The sequence below is a fragment of the Podarcis melisellensis genome (assembly GCF_964234715.1).
Source record: "Podarcis melisellensis genome assembly, chromosome: 1".
NCBI lineage: Eukaryota > Metazoa > Chordata > Lepidosauria > Squamata > Lacertidae > Podarcis > Podarcis melisellensis.
In genome coordinates, this window is record NC_138528.1 from 66,512,192 (window position 1) to 66,531,162 (window position 18,971).

The 18,971-nt window shown below is 43.4% G+C and overlaps 1 protein-coding gene across 7 annotated transcripts in view; it reads right to left on the reverse strand.

The window, feature by feature from the left end:
• MICAL2 (microtubule associated monooxygenase, calponin and LIM domain containing 2) overlaps positions 1-18,971 on the reverse strand; it is a 140,633-nt gene that overhangs the window by 20,229 nt on the left and 101,433 nt on the right. For all 7 annotated transcript variants that reach the window (XM_081926794.1, XM_081926793.1, XM_081926792.1 and 4 more), the window contains 4 exons: positions 14,503-14,692; positions 12,587-12,759; positions 9,403-9,480; positions 913-1,010 (listed from right to left, as the gene is read on the reverse strand). In XM_081926794.1, the coding sequence (XP_081782920.1) occupies positions 913-1,010; positions 9,403-9,480; positions 12,587-12,759; positions 14,503-14,692 (539 nt within the window). The remainder of the gene's footprint in view (positions 1-912; positions 1,011-9,402; positions 9,481-12,586; positions 12,760-14,502; positions 14,693-18,971) is intronic.

The following is an 18,971-nucleotide window of genomic DNA, read 5'->3' on the forward strand; positions in this document are numbered from 1 at the left end:
GAATGCATAAAATGATTATTTTTAGAGGAAAATGCAGCCAGGTCATCCTTGCTTCTATTTAGAGAGTGTTTTCAAACAATTACATGAGAAAATACACTCCCCCATAAAAATGTCAGAAAGCCTCACAAAAACATTCCAATAAAATGGAAAAGTAATACACTAGAACTGTAGGGTCTTGCTTTTATCCAAATATCCCTGGGAGACAATCAAGATATTTAGATATTCAGATGTCTGTAGGAGTTCACTGCAATATATATATATAGACGCAGCAGACAAACAGCTAGTGTAGGTTAAAAAAAGTTTTCCATTTTTTTAAAACAACAACAAGATGGTGACATAGTACAGTCATACCTTGGAAGTCGAACAGAATTTGTTCCAGAAGTCTGTTTGACTTCCAAAACGTTCGCAAACCAAAGCACAACTTCTGATTGGCTGCAGGAAGCTCCTGCAGCCAATCAGAAGCCATGGAATCCTCACCAGACATTTGGCTTCCAAAACTAGTTTGCAGACCAGAACACTCACTTCCGGGTTTGCAGTGTTTGGGAGCCAAAACATTCGAGAACTAAGCTGTTCAAAAACCAAGGTACGACTGTATTGTATTATGCTTGTGTAACTACTATTCACTAGGAGGCAAGTTCAGTCTGATCTAGACAGTGACCCTCCCATCCATGGTTGCACTAATCCACTGAAGAAAGCATAAGCTACAAATAATTTATAATCTAAACATTTTGTTTATTTGTTTGCAAACCACCCTTCATCCATACATCTCATTGTAAAAATACAACAAAAAACACAAAACGCTATACATATGTAACTATACATATTTACAGCAATACCCTGTAGTATTTATACTGTAGTATTATATTGCACTTCTTCAACAAAGCATACTGTTAAAAATGTGTTGCTTCATACCTCTGTCTGAAAGACCTCATCCTTAAAGTCACTTTGAACACAGGCAGAGGTATCCTTTGAAGACGACCCGTTTTTCTTGTTGTACAATAGAGGAAAATCTACAAAGGGAAAGTGGACCCATAAAAGTGAGTTCATTGGAATAGATCCATGGAGTCCACGCTACTGAAACTACCCTTCCAAATTACAGGTACCCAGTGCTTCCCCCACCCTAAAAAAAATGTTTAGGAGTACTTTCATTTTCCCACTCATATTGAAATACTGCCCCTCAATGAGGCCAAACTTAGATTCACAAAATGTTTGTGGGTATTATGCGTACCCCTGCATCCCCCCAGAAAAAAAAGCACTGCAGGTACCCAACTGGCAACCAATGCCGCCCATATAGACCATGTGGGACCTTGAAGGTCACTATCCAGCTCCCTGCCACAGTATAGCATTGTGTTTTGTTTTCTAAAAATCATTTTAATCAATTAGGTGGCACAGAAAAACAGCAGCAGCAGCAACAACAGTGACATAGCAAAATGATGATGATGATGATATTCTCCTGTATCCACCATTCCATTCTGCTCCCCAGCCAGGCTACAAGCCATGATGGCTATAATGGTGTTTTGCAACTTTGACCTGTTGCAGGACCTTAGCAGAGCATACACAGAGTTCCAGAAAGCAATCAGTTGCAGGCAGGATGGACGAAGCAGGATCAAGACGCTGCTACCAGTAACTTGGTTACTTAGAGTGTCTCCTCCCCCATCGTTCTGCCCAGACACTGAGGTCCAGCTCCGAGGGCCTTCTGGCGGTTCCCTCACTGCGAGAGGCCAAGTTACAGGGAACCAGGCAGAGGGCCTTCTCGGTAGTGGCGTCCGCCCTGTGGAACGCCCTCCCATCAGATGTCAAAGCGATAAACATCTACCTGACATTCAGAAGACATCTGAAGGCAGCCCTGTTCAGGGAAGTTTTTAATATGTGACATTTTAGTGTATTTTTCATCTTTATTGGAAGCCGCCCAGAGTGGCTGGGGAAACCCAGCCAGATGGGCGGGGTACAAATAATAATAATAAATAATAATAATAATAATAATAATAATTATTTACAGCAGACTCTACAAGTTACTATATAAAAGAACAGATACACATCTTAACTAGCTGTCTCTTAAGAAACTCCAAACGACTCTCAGAACTCAGAACACCACACTGACCAACAAAACTATCCAGTCAGCAAGGCCATAAGTCATCATGCCTGCGTGAGACCTCAACCAATGGTAGAGCTGTATCCAAGGTCTCATATCTCCAGGCAGAATAACTCCTCTCTGCTCAGTCATCTTGGCTTTTGGCCAATGCTTAATTGAGTCTGTGTGAAGCTGCACAGAATGGCATGTAGTCAAAAATCCCAACAGGCTATGCTCTGCCTCCAAAGTTAGAGGCAGCAATGCATCTGAATACCAGTTGTTGGAAACCAGGGGGATGGAGAGGTCTCTTGTGCTCATCTTCTGCTTGCTGGTTTCCTACGGGCATCTGGTTGGCCACTGTGAGAAGGGGATGCTGGACTAGATGGGCCATTGGCCTGGTCAAGAAGGCTCTTCTTATGTTCTTATGTTTGGGGTGCTACGCCCAATAGTAAACATGTTTTTAAATGCCCAGTTAATTGGGGGGGGGGGGAATTGCCCTGGCTCTAAAAAATAGGAAAGGTGACCCAGTGAACAGTTCCAGTTACAGATAGGTAGCCGTGTTGGTCTGCCATAGTCAAAACAAAAAAAAAAATCCTTCCAGTAGCACCTTAAAGACCAACTAAGTTAGTTCTTGGTATGAGCTTTCGTGTGCATGCACACTTCTTCAGATACACAGAATCCAGTGAACAGTGCCGTAGATATGGGGACGGCTAGCTGGGTTTTTTTGCCCCGGGAAAGCCTCCAGAGAGGCACCATTGAGGCTTCCAGACATGTGTATGGGGGGTGCCAAAAGGAGTCTTTGACCCAGGTGAAATAAAGCTTCGTTTTGCACCTGCAGGGAAAGGGGCTTTCCATAGCTGCATTGCTGCTACTTGTTGCAACAATCCTCAAGTCTGCAGGAGGTGGTTTCTAGAGAAAGGCATCAGCCTGATGACCTCAGCATGCATGCAGGTTGGTGGGTGTGGGAGGAGGTGCCTACACATTGCTCCAGTCATATATTGGCATCCCGATTTTATTCAGAGATGTGCAATCAATCCCCTTTTCAGGTTTCATCAGTTCCCAAAGTGTAAAGGAGCCATAAAATACGCAATTCAACTAAACATGAAATAGTTAAAATCAACAATTCAGCCTGTGCCACTGAGTGAAAAAAGAAATCTAATTATTCTGGTGCAATTAATATTATAGAAAACTACCCACACTCAGAGAAGCTTGTAGGATACTGTTTCTATGTAACTGCTTTAGGGCTTTCAAAACAACAACACCAAATTGGATGTTCAATACTATTGAGTTCTACCATGGCTTTGCAAATTGGCTGCCACATTCGGATTCCCTGACTGCAGTCTTCGGGTCCTGTCAGCTTCTCCTCTCACCCCTGCAACAGAAAGTCTCACTGGCTAACAATATTGCCAGATAAACCACCACCAGCTTGCCATCAAGTAATTTCCTAGCCGCACCTTAAGAATTGTGTGGCAGAGTTTCCGCTGTTCCATCATTTCCCCACCAAATGGCAACTTTTCCACAATGGAATTCAAGCCCCCCCCCCCCCCGCCCGCCCCATCCCTTCATTGACTGAATGGCTGAGCTCTGCTCCTGGTGGTGCCAATTAAGCACAGCAGGAGACAAGAGCAGCAGCTGTCAAAGATCTTTTATTTCAGAGGCAATGGAGGAAATGTTTTTGTTCTCTGCAACGTAGGAGACAATGTTTATTCCAATATGGATTCTTGGATCACATAACTTAATATCGAATGTGTATTTCCCTCTCTCTCTCTCTCTCTCTCTCTCTCTCTCTCTCTCTCTCTCTCTCTCTCTCTCTCCAATATAGTAAATGCAGGAAATATTTGCACAGCTTTGGATAAATCAACACATTTATTAATATAAGTGTTATTACAGTTCATTGTCCTAGAAGGCAAGTAAAATGACTCCAGCTGATGCCTGCAAATTTAAAACAAGCAAGGGATGTCCTGGATAATAATAAATAATAAGAATAATTTTATTATTTATACCCCGTCCATCTGGTTGGGTTTTCCCAGCCACTCTGGGAGGCCTACAGTGCATATAAAAACATAGCAAAATGTCAAACATTTAAAACTTCCCGAAACAGGACAGCTTTCAGATGTTTTCTAAAAGTTGTGTAATTCTTTATCTCTGGATTTTATTGACTGATATGCTATAGTTTATTTATTGTTTTATTTCATAAAATGTGTAAGTCGCTTGATTTTTTTTTAAAAAATGAACAAACCTCCAAGCAGTTTGTAAAAAAGATAAAACAATAAAATTATCAATAAGAAAAATGATCAATAATGATCTGATACTTTCAAAACATTGAAATAACAATAGACTAATAACAGATTGAAGCCAGCATCAACTTGCTAAACATCTGGGTAAAAGGTAAAGGTACAGGGACCATTAGGTCCAGTCGTGGCTGACTCTGGGGTTGCGGCGCTCATCTCGCTTTATTGGCCGAGGGAGCCAGCATACAGCTTCCGGGTCATGTGGCCAGCATGACTAAGCCGCTTCTGGCGAACCAGAGCAGCGCACGGAAACGCCGTTTACCTTCCCGCCGGAGTGGTACCTATTTATCTACTTGTACTTTGACATGCTTTTGAACTGCTAGGTGGGCAGGAGCAGGGACCGAGCAACGGAAGCTCACCCCGTTGCGGGGATTCGAACATCTGGGTAGGCTTGTCTAAATAACAATGTTTAGGAGAACAAGGTGGCAGACAGTTTTCTCCACTGAGCTGTAGTTGTTCAATAGGTCCGGGCTAGGTAGGGCTTCTTGAGGATAAGGCACACCAACACCTCCTTCAGAGTCATTGTCTCCCACCCCCCTTCCTGCAAAGAAGCATTAGCTACCCCTTCTATCTGACTGACCAGTTCCCTTCAGCTAACTTTCATAGGCAAGGATATCCAGAGAGCAGGACTCTCCTAATGTTTAATTCATCTCCGCTTCAGCAACTGAAACTAAACCAATACCATTGGAACAGAGAGTGCTCTCGACCCTTTCATGCATACTCTAACCCCAATGACACTCACCCCAGAGCAAATATGAACAACCTTTGCCCCCAAGGTTCCTAGCAAAGTTGTCCCAGCTCCAGCAAGTTTGCCATCAATGGCCATTTCTGGACTAGGATAGCCTTGCTGTCCCAGTGATTGCCAGCAGATTCCTTGTAATGTGCTTCTTCCCCAAACTTCTTAGTTTCACCTTCAGATCCTAGCATTCAAGGAATGGAGGTAAGAGCAGCTCTGTTGATTCAGACCAAAGAGCCACCGTAATCCAACCTCCGGCTTCCAACAGTGGTCAACTAGATGCTTCTTGGAAAGCCAACTGGCTGGGCTTGAAAGGAGCCTTGTAGCCACAGGTTCCCTAGTCAGCATCACCATACTTTATATTTAGTTTTACTTTGCAAGCTACAGGGTTGCATGAAGGCAACATCCTCTCCATTTGCTTGCTCTATAGCAGCTGCTATTCAGAATAGACCAGGTGCGTAGCCTGGGAGTCATTTTGGACTCACAGCTGTCCATGGAGGCGCAGGTCAATTCTGTATCCCGGGCAGCTGTCTACCAACTCCACCTGGTACGCAGGCTGAGACCCTACCTGCCCGCGGACTGTCTCACCAGAGTGGTGCAGGCTCTAGTTATCTCCCGCTTGGACTACTGCAATGCGCTCTACGTGGGGCTACCTTTGAAGGTGACTCGGAAACTACAGCTAATCCAGAATGCGGCAGCTAGACTGGTGACTGGGGGCGGCCGCCGAGACCACATAACACCTTGAAAGATCTACATTGGCTCCCAGTACGTTTCCGAGCACAATTCAAAGTGTTGGTGTTGACCTTTAAAGCCCTAAACGGCCTCGGCCCAGTATACCTGAAGGAGCGTCTCCACCCCCATCGTTCTGCCCGGACGCTGAGGTCCAGCACCGAGGGCCTTCTGGCGGTTCCCTCATTGCGAGAAGCAAAGCTACAGGGAACCAGGCAGAGGGCCTTTTCGGTAGTGGCGCCCGCCCTGTGGAACGCCTTCCCATCAGATGTCAAAACGATAAACAACTACCTGACATTCAGAAGACATCTTAAGGCAGCCCTGTTCAGGGAAGTTTTTAATGTATGATATTTTAGTGTTTTCTGGTTTCTATGGAAGCCGCCCAGAGTGGCTGGGGAAACCCAGCCAGATGGGCGGGGTACAAATAATAAATTATTATTATTATTATTATTATTATTATTATTATTATTATTATTAAAGCAGCAATATAAGTGATTCTTGGACTCGTTCGGAGCTTGATGTATGGGTACCCCCAACAAAATTTTAAAATCTGGCTGTATAATTTGGAACTAATGTGATTTGGAAATAATGTGATTTGATTGGCCTGTTAATAAAAATTATTTAAAAACAACAACACAATATCAGCCTCACGGATGTGGTCCAAAGGAAAGCAGAGCAACATGTTTGGCACCAGCTTGGTTGCAGGAGTTGCTGGAATGAGACATACAAGATGCCATCCGACTGTCTTAGGGACTCCACTCTCAATTTGTGTAGAGTTTACTCCTTAGCCTTTGCTTCTCCCAAAGAAGTTCCACAAGGCAATGGATACAGATTGTTCCTCAGGGTTTATTCCTGAAGCCTTTCTTATGAATGAGCATAACTGCAAGGCAGTGGAGGTTTAGGATTAGGGCAGTGATGGCCAAACTTGGCCCTCCAGCCATTTTGGGACTACAATTCCCATCATCCCTGACCACTGGTCCTGTTAGCTAGGGATGCTGGGAGTTGTAGTCTGGAGGGCCAAGTTTGGCCATCACTGGATTAGGGTTTTTCTTCTCTTAGATGGGCTACCTTGCAGGTTAATGAGCTCCATCTGTTCCTGTATAAGCTTGTATGTACTCTGAATTTGATTTGCTTATCAGCAAATTAAGTTTTTTTATTCTTTCAACCAGCAGTCTTAACAGACTATTTCTGCAATCTGCTGCAATAGATATGCCAAACTTCAACACTTGCACCACCTTGCTATTCTAGCAGCAACATGTGATTTTCTTCAGCTACACCCCTCCTCTCCCTTCATTAGTTCATTAGATCATGGCACCCAAATTAGTGCCAAAAGCAGGAAACCCAGACAAAAGCACTGAAGCACACCTGCATCAGATTAGCTTTTGCAAATGGCTGCTTGTGGAGGTGGGGAAGCCATGGAATTGTTTAGTGGAGAGAAAGATGAGTTTTGCATGAACAGGTGCAAATGAATTCAGATGACACACACACCTGAACCTTAGGAACTCGGCTTCACCGCAAGCCAACAGAAAAACTGTTCCTGTTCGTTTGTTTGATTGACTGATCCAGTTTAAAGGCTTATTTGAATATTACGTGACTGCACTTCTATCCAGATTCTGGAAGAGAGTACAGGTCCCCTTATTTTTACATTGACATCATGAAATACGCTCACTTAAGGGGGAGGGGAGTGAACTGAACTTACGCACGCACACACTGGCCTGGGTGACAAGTCCGTATTGAAGATTCTGGTTTCTAAACACACTGAATTTTATAAAGATATTAAAACCACAGCTTTTCAGACAACGGCAGGTGGAGGTGGTGAATCAAAATACTGTGGTTGGGGCAGGAGCTGGTTTCTGTCAGTAGATGGGTTTTGCTATTTTCTTAAAATTCACTCATCTCCTTCTGGTGGGCTGTTAGCTCCCTCTGGAGATTCATCACCAGACCCACATGGGAGGTTTACACACATAGATAGGCAAAGCTTTAAACAAATGTGTAAATGAGCAAGCTGCAAAAGGACCTGGCAGTAGGCTTGCTCCCCACCTACCCTTAAAAGATTGTTAAAGTTTTGCCTCTTGTTGGTTTTTAACCAGTAGGCGAAGGCACAGCTATACAAAAACAGGTCTTACAAACTTCAGTAGAAGAGGAAGAAACTACAGAAAAGGAGAAGAAAATAGAAACTAATTGTGGAAACTGCAGTCAGGATTATTACTTTTAATGCCATTATTATTATTATTATTATTATTATTATTATTATTATTATTATTATTAACAACAGCATTATTATTATTATAGGAAGTGGGCTCTGGCAAGTTCTCACAATTACTGTGCCTAATAATAATAATAATAATAATAATAATAACAAATTATTTATACCCCAGCCACTCTGGGCAGCTCCCAACAGAATATTAAAAACACAATAAAACATCACACATTAAAAACTTCCTGATACAGGGCTGTCTTCAGATGTCTTCTAAAAGTCTGGTAGTTGTTGTTCTCTTTGACATCTTGTGGGAGGGCGTTCCACAGGGCGGGCACCACTACCAAGAAGACCCTCTGCCTGGTTCCCTGTAGCTTCGCTTCTCACAGTGAGGGAACTGCCAGAAGGCCCTTGGAGCTGGACCTCAGTGTCTGGGCTGAATGATGGGGGTGGAGATGCTCCTTCAGGTATACTGGACCAAGGCCGTTTAGGGTTTTAAAGGTCGGCACCAACACTTGGAATTGTGCTTGCAAATGTATTGGGAGCCAATGCAGATCTCTCAGGACTGGTGTTATATAGTCCTGGCGGCCACTCCCAGTCACCAGTCTAGCTGCCGCATTCTGGATTAGTTGTAGTTTCCAGGTCACCTTCAAAGGTAGAATGCATTGCAGAAGCCGAATAACAGCTTCAGAGATTGTATGTAGCTGTGCTAACCAAATGGGCATGCCACTTGCTCAAAGATCCAATTGTGTCCCTGGATGCTGAGAGGTCCACATGTCATAGTAGAAGACAGACCACAGGCAAGAAATACCTGAGCAGTATCACAAGAACACACGAATCTGTATTACACCAAATCAGATCATTGGCCCATCTAGGGCAGCAGCTTTCTGGGGTTTCAAACTGGAGACATTCCTAACCTGACTTGGAGATATCAGGAATTGAAGCTGGGACCTTCTGTTGTAAGAGTATAAGAAGAGTCTTGCAGGATCAGGCCAGTGGGCCCATCTAGCACAGGAGGTAGTTGTCACAGACACCAATCAGATACCTCCGGAAAGCCCAAATGCAGGACCCAAGCACAGCAACACTCTCCCCTCCAGCACTTGGCATTCAGAAGCTAGTGGAAGCAGAACATAGGCATCAGGATTAGGGGCCATGGATAGCCTTCTGCAAGCAAGGCAGATGCTCCTCCACTGATGCTGTTGGACTCCAACTTCTAACACGTGTATGTTTTGCAGACGCAGGATGGGCCAGAAGGGAGAACCAATCATGTGACTATCATTCATTTGAAACCCCAGCAGGGGAAAACCTCACGAGGAAAGGGATTTGGAGCAGGGAACCAGTGGAAAGGAAAACAGTTAAGACCCATTCTAAATCTTACTTGACTGAATTTTCTTCTTCCAGTTTTGATACTTTTTCGATGCAGAAGGTTCTCGAAGACTCTGGGCTCGTTGAAGAGCTAAAGAAATGAAAAAGGACACTTTAAAATGGTCCATTTGAAAAAGATTTAAAACAATATATTGAATGAATAGAGGTTTCACTAAGGGGTCAAGCAACTGTATGTCCTTTTGTGCTTCCATTCCCTGCCCTGGAAGTGAAATTCCATGGTTCCAAGAATAGTATATCCCACCCCACCCCCCACCCTGAGCTACTGTAACACATTGGCAATTCCAAATCAAACACCAAACAATCTTTAGATCTGCACTATCTAGATCAGATATTTCTCATTAGTAACTTATATACATGCAAAAAAACAGCAGGGTTAAAGCACTTTTCAGTTGCAATCCAGTATACACACTGGGAGTAAGTCTTCCAGGACATAATAGGATTTACTTCTGAATAAATATATACAGTGGAACCATGGTTCCCGAATGTCTTAGTTGCCGAACAAATTGGCTCCTGAATGCCGCAAACCCAGAAGTAAGTGTTCCAGTTTGCAAACGTTTTTCGGAAGCCGAACATCCGACGCAGCTTCCGCCTTGGTTTTCGAATGGTTTCAGGAGTCGAATGGACTCCCAGAAGAGATTAAGTCTGAGAACTAAGGTACTGCTGTATAGAGTTGCATCCAGAGTGTTTTTTTCCAGCCGGAACTCAGTTCCGGCAGCTCTCAGGTGGGCACCATTCCCATTCTAAGAGAGCAAGAGTGACCTCTGGCACACCTTTCCCCAGAAAAACAGCACTGGTTGCATCTTTAGTGTCATCTGAAAAGGCCTTCATTTTAAGCAGTAGAGCAGAGGCAGGAAACCTTCTTGCCTCTGGATATTTTTTGGACTACTAGCTCCCACCATCTCCTGACCATTGGGTGATGCTGGGTGATGCTGATGGAAGCGGAAGTCCAGCACCATCTAGAGAGGCACAGCTTCTGCTTCTCATCCCTGCCAGCAGAGTATATACCGTATTTTTTGCACCATAACACTCACTTTTTTCCTCCTAGAAAGTAAGGGGAAATGTCTGTGCGTGTTATGGAGTGAATGCCTGCGGGTGGCGGGGGGGGATCTGCTGCAGTCGTGAGCAGAGGATCCATGGTTCCCCTTCCTTCCCTCCTCCGTGGTTACAAAGCATGGATCCACATGGATCCTCAGGATTTTTGCATTGGGCTACTCCAAACTCACTGTCAGATCACATGTCTGTGGCCACAACATGAACCACAAAAATCATATATCCACTATTTCGTTTAGAATATTTTTTTTCTTGTTTTCCTCCTCTAAAAACTACGTGCGTGTTATGGTCTGGTGCGTGTTACAGAGCGAAAAATACGGCAGTTAAGATTTCTGTTTTTCAAGCATAGATTTAAGTCAGCAACTTGAAAGACCAAGCAGGCATGCAGATCAATATGAAAGTGCCTATTAACCACTAGAGGGCAACGTTCACCAACCAGTGTTTTCTCAGAAAGTGCCACTTCTCAACTCCTTGGAATTGCTGTTCAACTTTTAAATGATTAACTTTCACAGAATCCTGCGTCACAAGAGCTTGTTTTGTGCACTGCAGATTCTATGGCTCTTATTGTTTCTCTTCCTTGTAGGCTTTCATATAACTGAGGGAGAAAATGTAACATTTGTCTTTCTCTGCAGAAGTTATTTATCACCATGACCATTCCCATGGGAATATGCAGAGCACAATAAACAGAACTCTTCCAATATGCTTCAGGAAAAAGCTAGTTGCACTGCGCAGGCAAACAAGCAATGAAAGTAAGAAAGCATATGCAACAGAGCCGCGGGGGTGGAACAGAGATATAAAAGGCAACTAAGGAGCAAAAAAGGGAGAAAATACATGATGTACCATGTGACCCTGTCAATGACAATGAAGAGTTTGGAGGTAAGATAACAGCAAGCTAAGAGGAACATTTGTAACATAGATTGATCTTGAGAAGGAAAGTTGAGCTTTGTTTGGCCAAAACAAAGTAAGGGGAAGAGAAAGGCTTCTGCTGTTATTACACATGGTCCTCTTCAGCTGGACACCTCTTCAGTTCCCTGTTGCATTTCCAAAGATAATCGTTATTCAAACAGCAATTTAATTCATACAAGGCTCTTTGCCTGGGGTGCTTGGATTAAAATATTGCCTTTTTTTATCAAGTTATTGTTCTGCAAATTTATGTTTGCAATGTGCTGTCAGAGCAAAAAACCGAATTAACCTCCACTTGATATTTCTCTGAACAATTTCACATCAAAGGCAACTGGAGAAGCCTGTGGTTGCAGAGTGGTTACAGGTCACAATGAAAAACCTTGGTCTTTTGAAATGAAACAAGGATAAAAATGAAGTAATGGAAAAATAAAGGAATGAAACCTATTCAGGATTCTATCAGTATTATTGTGTTTAATGACACTTATCTTGCAACCATGCAAATTCAGGCCTATGCATTTTTGCAGTGTTGCGTTCAGTTGTTTGGATGTATTCCGTGATGTTTTTCTTTTTAATTCCACAATCCCTTCCCCACTCTCTAGAGCAGGTGTGGGGAGCCATTGGCCCTCCAGGTGTTGCTGAACTACACCACCCATTGGCACCAGCAAGCACAGCCAGTGGCCTGTGATGATCAACATTTGAAGGGTCACAGGTTCCCTACTTCTGCTCTTGAGTATTGGTGGGTATCCTATGATCACCAAGATGTTACTGGACTACAATTCCCATTATACCTGACCTTTGGCCATATTGGCTGGGACTGACGGGAGCTGTAGTTCAGAAGTACCTGGAGGGCCTAGGGTTCCCCAGCAGTGCTTTAGAGTAACAGTCCCTCTGGCCGCCATTGGCTGTGTCACAGTGGAATCTGGTTAGAGTGGTCAGTTACCAAAGATGACAGGATCACGAACTGTTAATAGTTCTGGAGCTAGGCATTTCAGAAGCTCCAACTTACTCTAACTATTAAAGGTGCTGGAGCTCCAGCCTCTTCCCCTCTTGGCTACCGTAGCTGTGGGCAAGCTAAGGCCAAGCTCCTGAAAGCTAAAATGCTTTGGGAAATTTGGAATCCCAACATTCACAAGTTGCACAGTTAAATCCAATCACTCTCTGGACAACAACAACAGCTTTTGAATGACCCCTTGATGGCGTGAATGGATTGTTACAGAACTTGCCATTTGCAGCCTTGGACTTTTCATGGCCTTCTTCCTTCTTCCCCAAGCTTGTGTTCCGCAACAGAGGCTTTTGTAGGGATGGGGCACTGGTCCTTGGCTCAGGCAATGGGGACAGCCCTTCATCACTTTCAGAGATAGATGCGTCCCCATCAAAATCAGGCTCTAGATCTGAGCTAAGAAGCAAAAAAGAGAAAGACCTGTCACAATAATAGCATATGGCCAGCAAGTGGAACAAAACTGCCCGTCAAATATTTCACAGCTGCACTTCTGTCTTCATAAGCATGGGTCAATGGAAAGTGCTGAGCAGTTGCAACTTAAATATTCACAGTAGCTTAACACTGATTGCAAAGGCACTAGCTTCTTCAATTACTTTTAGCACTTTCCAGGAATTTGAGGCAGTCTAAATTTAATGCAGAAATCTGTTTCATGCCATAGATATTTTTACTAAGCTTGATGGGAACCCATGAGTTTCTTCATCGGTAAAGGTAAAGGTAAAGGTACCCCTGCCCTTACGGGCCAGTCTTGACACACTCTGGGGTTGTGCGCCCATCTCACTTAAGAGGCCGGGGGCCAGCGCTGTCCGGAGACACTTCCAGGTCACGTGGCCTGCATGACGAAGCTGCACACGGAAGCCAGAGCAGCACACGGAAACGCCGTTTACCTTCCCGCCAGTAAGCGGCCCCTATTTATCTACTTGCACCCGGAGGTGCTTTCGAACTGCTATTCTTCATCGGTACTGCTGGGCTTTTCTTATGCCACAGGATACATTCTCTTAGAGATGCATGGATCTGTCAGCCTCTGTTTCTCTCAGCTTCTCTTTCCCCCAATTTTTTTTTTGGGAGGGGGGTGTTAAAAGAACTCAAGAAAATTGATCAGCGTTTCAGTGTGAACTTCTCCTAATTTACCCGCTTTTGTGTGCAATTTTGCCTAATACACACATTTTTGCAAGTCAATTTCCCTTAATGTGTTTTCTACGTTATTTTCTATGCTATTTTAATTAGTATATGCATCCCCCCCTTTACTCAAATACATGCATTTTTGTACACATTACTTCACTGGAGAAATGTGAATTTTGAAGGATGTCTGTGTTTTAATTCACTGTTGTTTCAGAAAGTCCAAACTGGTGTCTCACCAGTTACAATAATTGTTCCTCCCATTTGCTTCTAGATGGGCAGGGTATAAATAAAGTATTATTATTATTATTATTATTATTATTTATGAAAACTGTGTACACAAGTTTTGCTTGTTCTCAGGGGCTATTTATTAAGTTAAAAAATCTTATTTCCCCCATTTTTTTGCTCCTAGTCATATTTTCTGCATTTTAGCCAATGTCCGATCCCTTTTTTCATAAAACTTTGCTATCTTTGGGTTTTGGATGGTTCTTCAGACCAGGAGAGCTGCAATAGATGGACCTAGTGTGCCCCCCTCCAGATGTTGTTGGACTCTGTGTCCCATCAGTCCCAGCCAGTGGTGATGGATGATGTGAGTTTTAGTCCGCTTCGGCCACCTTTGAGCGAAAGTAATTAAAGTGCAAAACAGGGCAGGACTTCTTCATATTTAGGCGATGAAAACCATGGCCTAGAATGTGCTACTTCCCTGAAAACTCTAATAGTGTAATTTTTATAAGAGGCAGAACCAGTCTTGATTCAATTAAATCCCTCTCCCCAAAGCACTGACTCAGAACTTTGTGTAGGATGTAAATATTTCCTGCAAGTTAATCACATGCCCACAAGAGGTTCAAGGCAGCTGTAAAAAATAAATGTTCCTGGTGCTTCATCCTTCCTCCCCCATACCACCTCCTGTGTTTATTTTAACAAACAGACTTTACAATGCCTGGGTTTTCCTGAACCATGTTTTCTCCTTCCTGCTGGGAAATAGGCTGGTTTCAGTTCCCAAATCCAAGCATCCCAAAATACCTGCTTCCATCACTGGTCACCATAACCCGGACAGCCAGAAGGTTGTTTTCCGTCATCTCTTCCTCCGGGATAACTCTTACCAAGGCCCACTCAGAGGAGACAGAGGAGCACCTGCCTCTGAAGTCAAGCTCAGGGACGTTCTTGAACTTCTTTGGAGATGCTGGTCCATCTTTTGGATAGTTAAAGCAATCTACAGGAAAGATAAAAGAAATGAAAATATGCCACATTGTATTAATGTATTTAGTGACATTGAGTCATTTCTTTAGATATGGTATTGCTACAGTAAAAGACTGTGCAATGTTTCGAACACTTCCATTTTGGAAGAAATCAACTCTGGGAAGCCAGACAGTTTTGCAGAATACCAAACGTTCTCAGTTCAAAGAGAGTCCTAGGGACAGTCAGTGCATGGAAAATCTCATTGAGTGATGGAATTGGCCCACAATAGATATGAACGGTGCTATTTATGTGACTGCAATAACCTAGAATATGTTGCTTGTGCAGAAAGTTGGTATATGGTCGACTGAAATAACTGGTAGTTTGTTGGGCTTCTTTACAGAAAAATTGAGAGGCAAAGGTTAAATCAGATAAATTTAGCCCCACTAGAACTAACTTTCTTTCTTTCTTTCTTTCTTTCTTTCTTTCTTTCTTTCTTTCTTTCTTTCTGTCACTTCTCTCTCTCTCTCTCTCTCTCTCTCTCTCTCTCTCTCTCTCTCTCTCTCCTCTCTCTTGCAAAAGCAACTCAGACTGACTTACAACAACAAAGCTATGCAACAAAATGACTTTGGTTCAGATGGGTATTCAGAAGCATGCTGTCTTTGAGAGTGGAGGTAGAACATAACCATCAGGACAGGGGTGCGAACTTGAATAAAATATTGGGCGGGGGGCAGGTAAGGCCTGTCCTGCATAATCAGCTACATGACACAGTGCACGCACACCATTTGAATAGCAATGTCCATCAATTTTGGAGGTACCCGGCCCCCTCTAATATTTTATTGGGGGGGACGAAGTCCCCTCAGCCCCTAGGAGTTGGCTCCTATGCACCAGGGTTAGCAGCTACTGCTAGCCTTCACCTCCATGAATTTGTGTAATCTGCTTTTACAGCCATCTAAAGCGGTGGCCTCACTGCCTTTTGTGAGAGCAAACTCTGTAGTTCAACAATGCACCTTTGTTGAAGTACTTCCTAATTTTTGGCCCAAACCCTCCAACATTCAGCACCATCACATGTCCATGACTTTAGTATTCTGTAGAAAAACTTCTCCATACCTGCTTTCTCCATGCCATGTATAATTTTATACACTCCTGTCATGTCTCCTCTTACTCACATGGAGGCCTGCAGACTATTTTGGGGTGGGGATTCTGTTCATCGTTGCCTTCTGGCAAATTCAGGTTTCACAGCTCCAATTCATCTAGCACTCTTGTGTGACCAAACCCAATCCCTGCCCCCACACCAGACTTCTGGAGACAAGGCAAGCAATGGGGAATGAACTAGAAAATGAGGGGAAACAGTTGCTTGACACAACATCCTATAACCTCTCTGTACACAGAACAAATGCTCAATAAACAGGGTGTCTGGAAGCTTCCCATATATAGACTCTGACTCCTAAGGGCTGAGGCAGTTTTGGCCCCCCAAATATTTTCATTTTGAGGGAGCAAGGTCCCCTCGATGTTCAGAGGACATTGCCTGAAGTTGCATTGTCTGAAGAAGCTGGTGCCTCTGTCTCCGTGTTGATGGTTTTTCAAAGACCAACAGAGGAGGTCAGAACTCTTTGGAAATGTCAAGATGCTCAAAAGGTGGTTTGGAGAACACGTCCTCAGAAACAGTGTGTGTTCATATTAGAACATGCACTGTGAACTAATTGCACATTTGCACACGGAAGACAGGCTAAAGCCAAATAGCAGAAAACAGAAGCGTAACCGGCAGGGAGGAGGGTTGTGCACAAGGGATTATGACGCAAGCTCAAATGTTTGCCTGTGGGACTGTTTTGAGCAGCTGTTCCCTGCCTATAATTATCACAGCACTCCCCTTGCATTCTCAAACTGCCACCCTACATATCTTTTGGCCCATACACAAAAGGCAAGCTCCTGAAAAGCTCTGCAACTGACAATGGAAACCTATTGCCAAGCTGCCTATCTATAAGCAGAGCCATCATCTGGGACCGAACTGCAACTGTGACACTGACTTGCCCTTCAGATCGTTCATCCTTCCTCTCGCTACCAGTTTCTATTGAAATAAAGGTCATGATCGCAACAGGCTGTGGTATGGCTACTCTGGTCCTTCTGTTCACTGACCTCATGCAGCCAGACTCCTTGTTACAAGTACAGAAAATCTCAGCAGGTCACAGACAAACCCCCTCCCCATCGCTGGTTATTTTGATGCCTTCCTGCTGGCCTCTCCCTCCAAAAGAGAGACATAAAAGGGCTCAGTTTATAAAAACAGGTGAAAGAAGAAGAAGAAGAAAAGGGGGGGAAATCAATTCTCAGTGGCAGATGTGATTTTCAAGAAAAGTATAACCTACTGTTCCAACACAATTAAGGAGCCTCACTCACCAATGTTGAGCATGAACTTGATTCAGGCTGGAAAGAGTTTAGGAGGGTCTTTGAGAGACATTCATTGTCAGAAGGTGGGATAAAAACATAGCCAAGAAACTAAATATACCTGCACACTTCAGTTCCATTGAGTTCAATGTGCTCAGTGTGTCCTACACTTTGCCTAGATTGCATGGATGGAACACTAAACCTCTACAGAACCATGATAGTCATTCCTATATTTATATTCTGCCTTTCTTCCATCACAGAACCCAAGGTGGTCCCCTCGCATGTGAATCCCAGGAGGTCAACCATCCAGGAACCGACTAGTATTGTTTTGTGGGTAGAGTGAATGAGTGTGTAAGTGATTTCATAAAATAGCAGACACAGACTTGCTTAGCTTCAGCAAGGTGAGGCCTCATGTGCTCTCACATCACACCATGGGACACGTACCAGGACCTATGTCCTGGTAGTATAAACCTCATTGAATTCAGTGAGTCTGCTGCTAGCAGAGCATTTGGAGTAGAGAGATCCAGATTAGGAAACACATGGCCAAGTACGGTACTCCTTAAAGAACCCAAGTATCTCTTTAATTGATTAAACTCTATAGAGTAGAACTTCAAGGATAGGAAATTCAGTTATTCAGACTGCATGCATTCATTTTATGGGCATATCATAACACTCATATAAATCTGCGTTGCAGTGGAACACTGTACAGGTCTGGTTGAAAAGAATAGTGCAGTGCTGCAAAAGATACAGACAGCCAAAATAATCAGAAGCCTGGAGCACATTCCCAACAAGGAAAGTCCATGTTCCTTTCTGAGAGTTTGTGTTAGTAAATAAGGAAAAGAAAGTTATATGAGAGTAGAGAACAGAGTGAGAACCAAGTATTTCAGAAGTAGGAATTTCAAACTGTGCTGCAATTCTACAAAATTAGGCAAACTTGCACACCCATGCACATGTGTGCACATACTGATTTTGCCAAATTTTTGTAGTTTTTGAGAGCACAAGACACAAAGAATCAGAAGCCTGTCTGTCCATAAAATTACTAGCTACAGTATTGCTGTTTCCGCCCACTAAAAGCGACACTGGAAATTTGAAATGAGATCTTTATTGCCTCCTGCCATAAAGCCTTTCAGGACCAGGGTAAACATGGTGAATAAATGAGAGATGACATCTCTCTGCAGGGAGGGAATCCACAAAGCTGTAAATATCTTTGTCCCAGCAGGACAGACACAAGCTGGGGTGCTAAGGAGATATTGTTAATTACTTTACAAAGACAGGGTGATTACCAAGAGAGCTGTGCAAATTGCACATAACATTCCATGGGCGAAGGTTGCATTAAATCACAGACTGACTGTGAATTTTTGCATTACACTAATATGCAGAACAGATATGGAAGAGTGCAGAATATACTAACTGTATGCAGAGATTGGCCAATGGTAAAATGCATAGAAGATGACTTCTTTTTCTTTGGCGATCACTTGTAGCCGAGTAAGATTGTCTTCCATAAACACGGTTTTAACAATGAGTCCATAAGTGACTGTGGAGGCCAATTCTCGACCCACACGTCCTTCCACAGTGGGGACATTGGTTCCCGGGCGGGGGTTGATCACAGTGTGGATTTGCCAAGCGTGCCTTCCTCTTAGCATGTTTCTCCCTTGCATTCTGAGTTCGAGTGTCTTCAAAGTCCATGACACCTTTGGTGTCTTAAACTAATGTTCAAGTTACAGCAAAAATATGTTACTCTGGGATTGGACTGAATGCACTCACTGGGCAGTAATTCTTCATTCTCACTTTCTATCAAGGCAGGTTGCCTTGAGCATACCTGGGACCTGTAAATAGTCTTGGCAAAGCATTCCAGCTTAATTTGGGTATAACTGTAAATTGTTTATTATTGTTATTGATTTCTATTGATTTATTGGTTTATTTGTTGCTTGTAT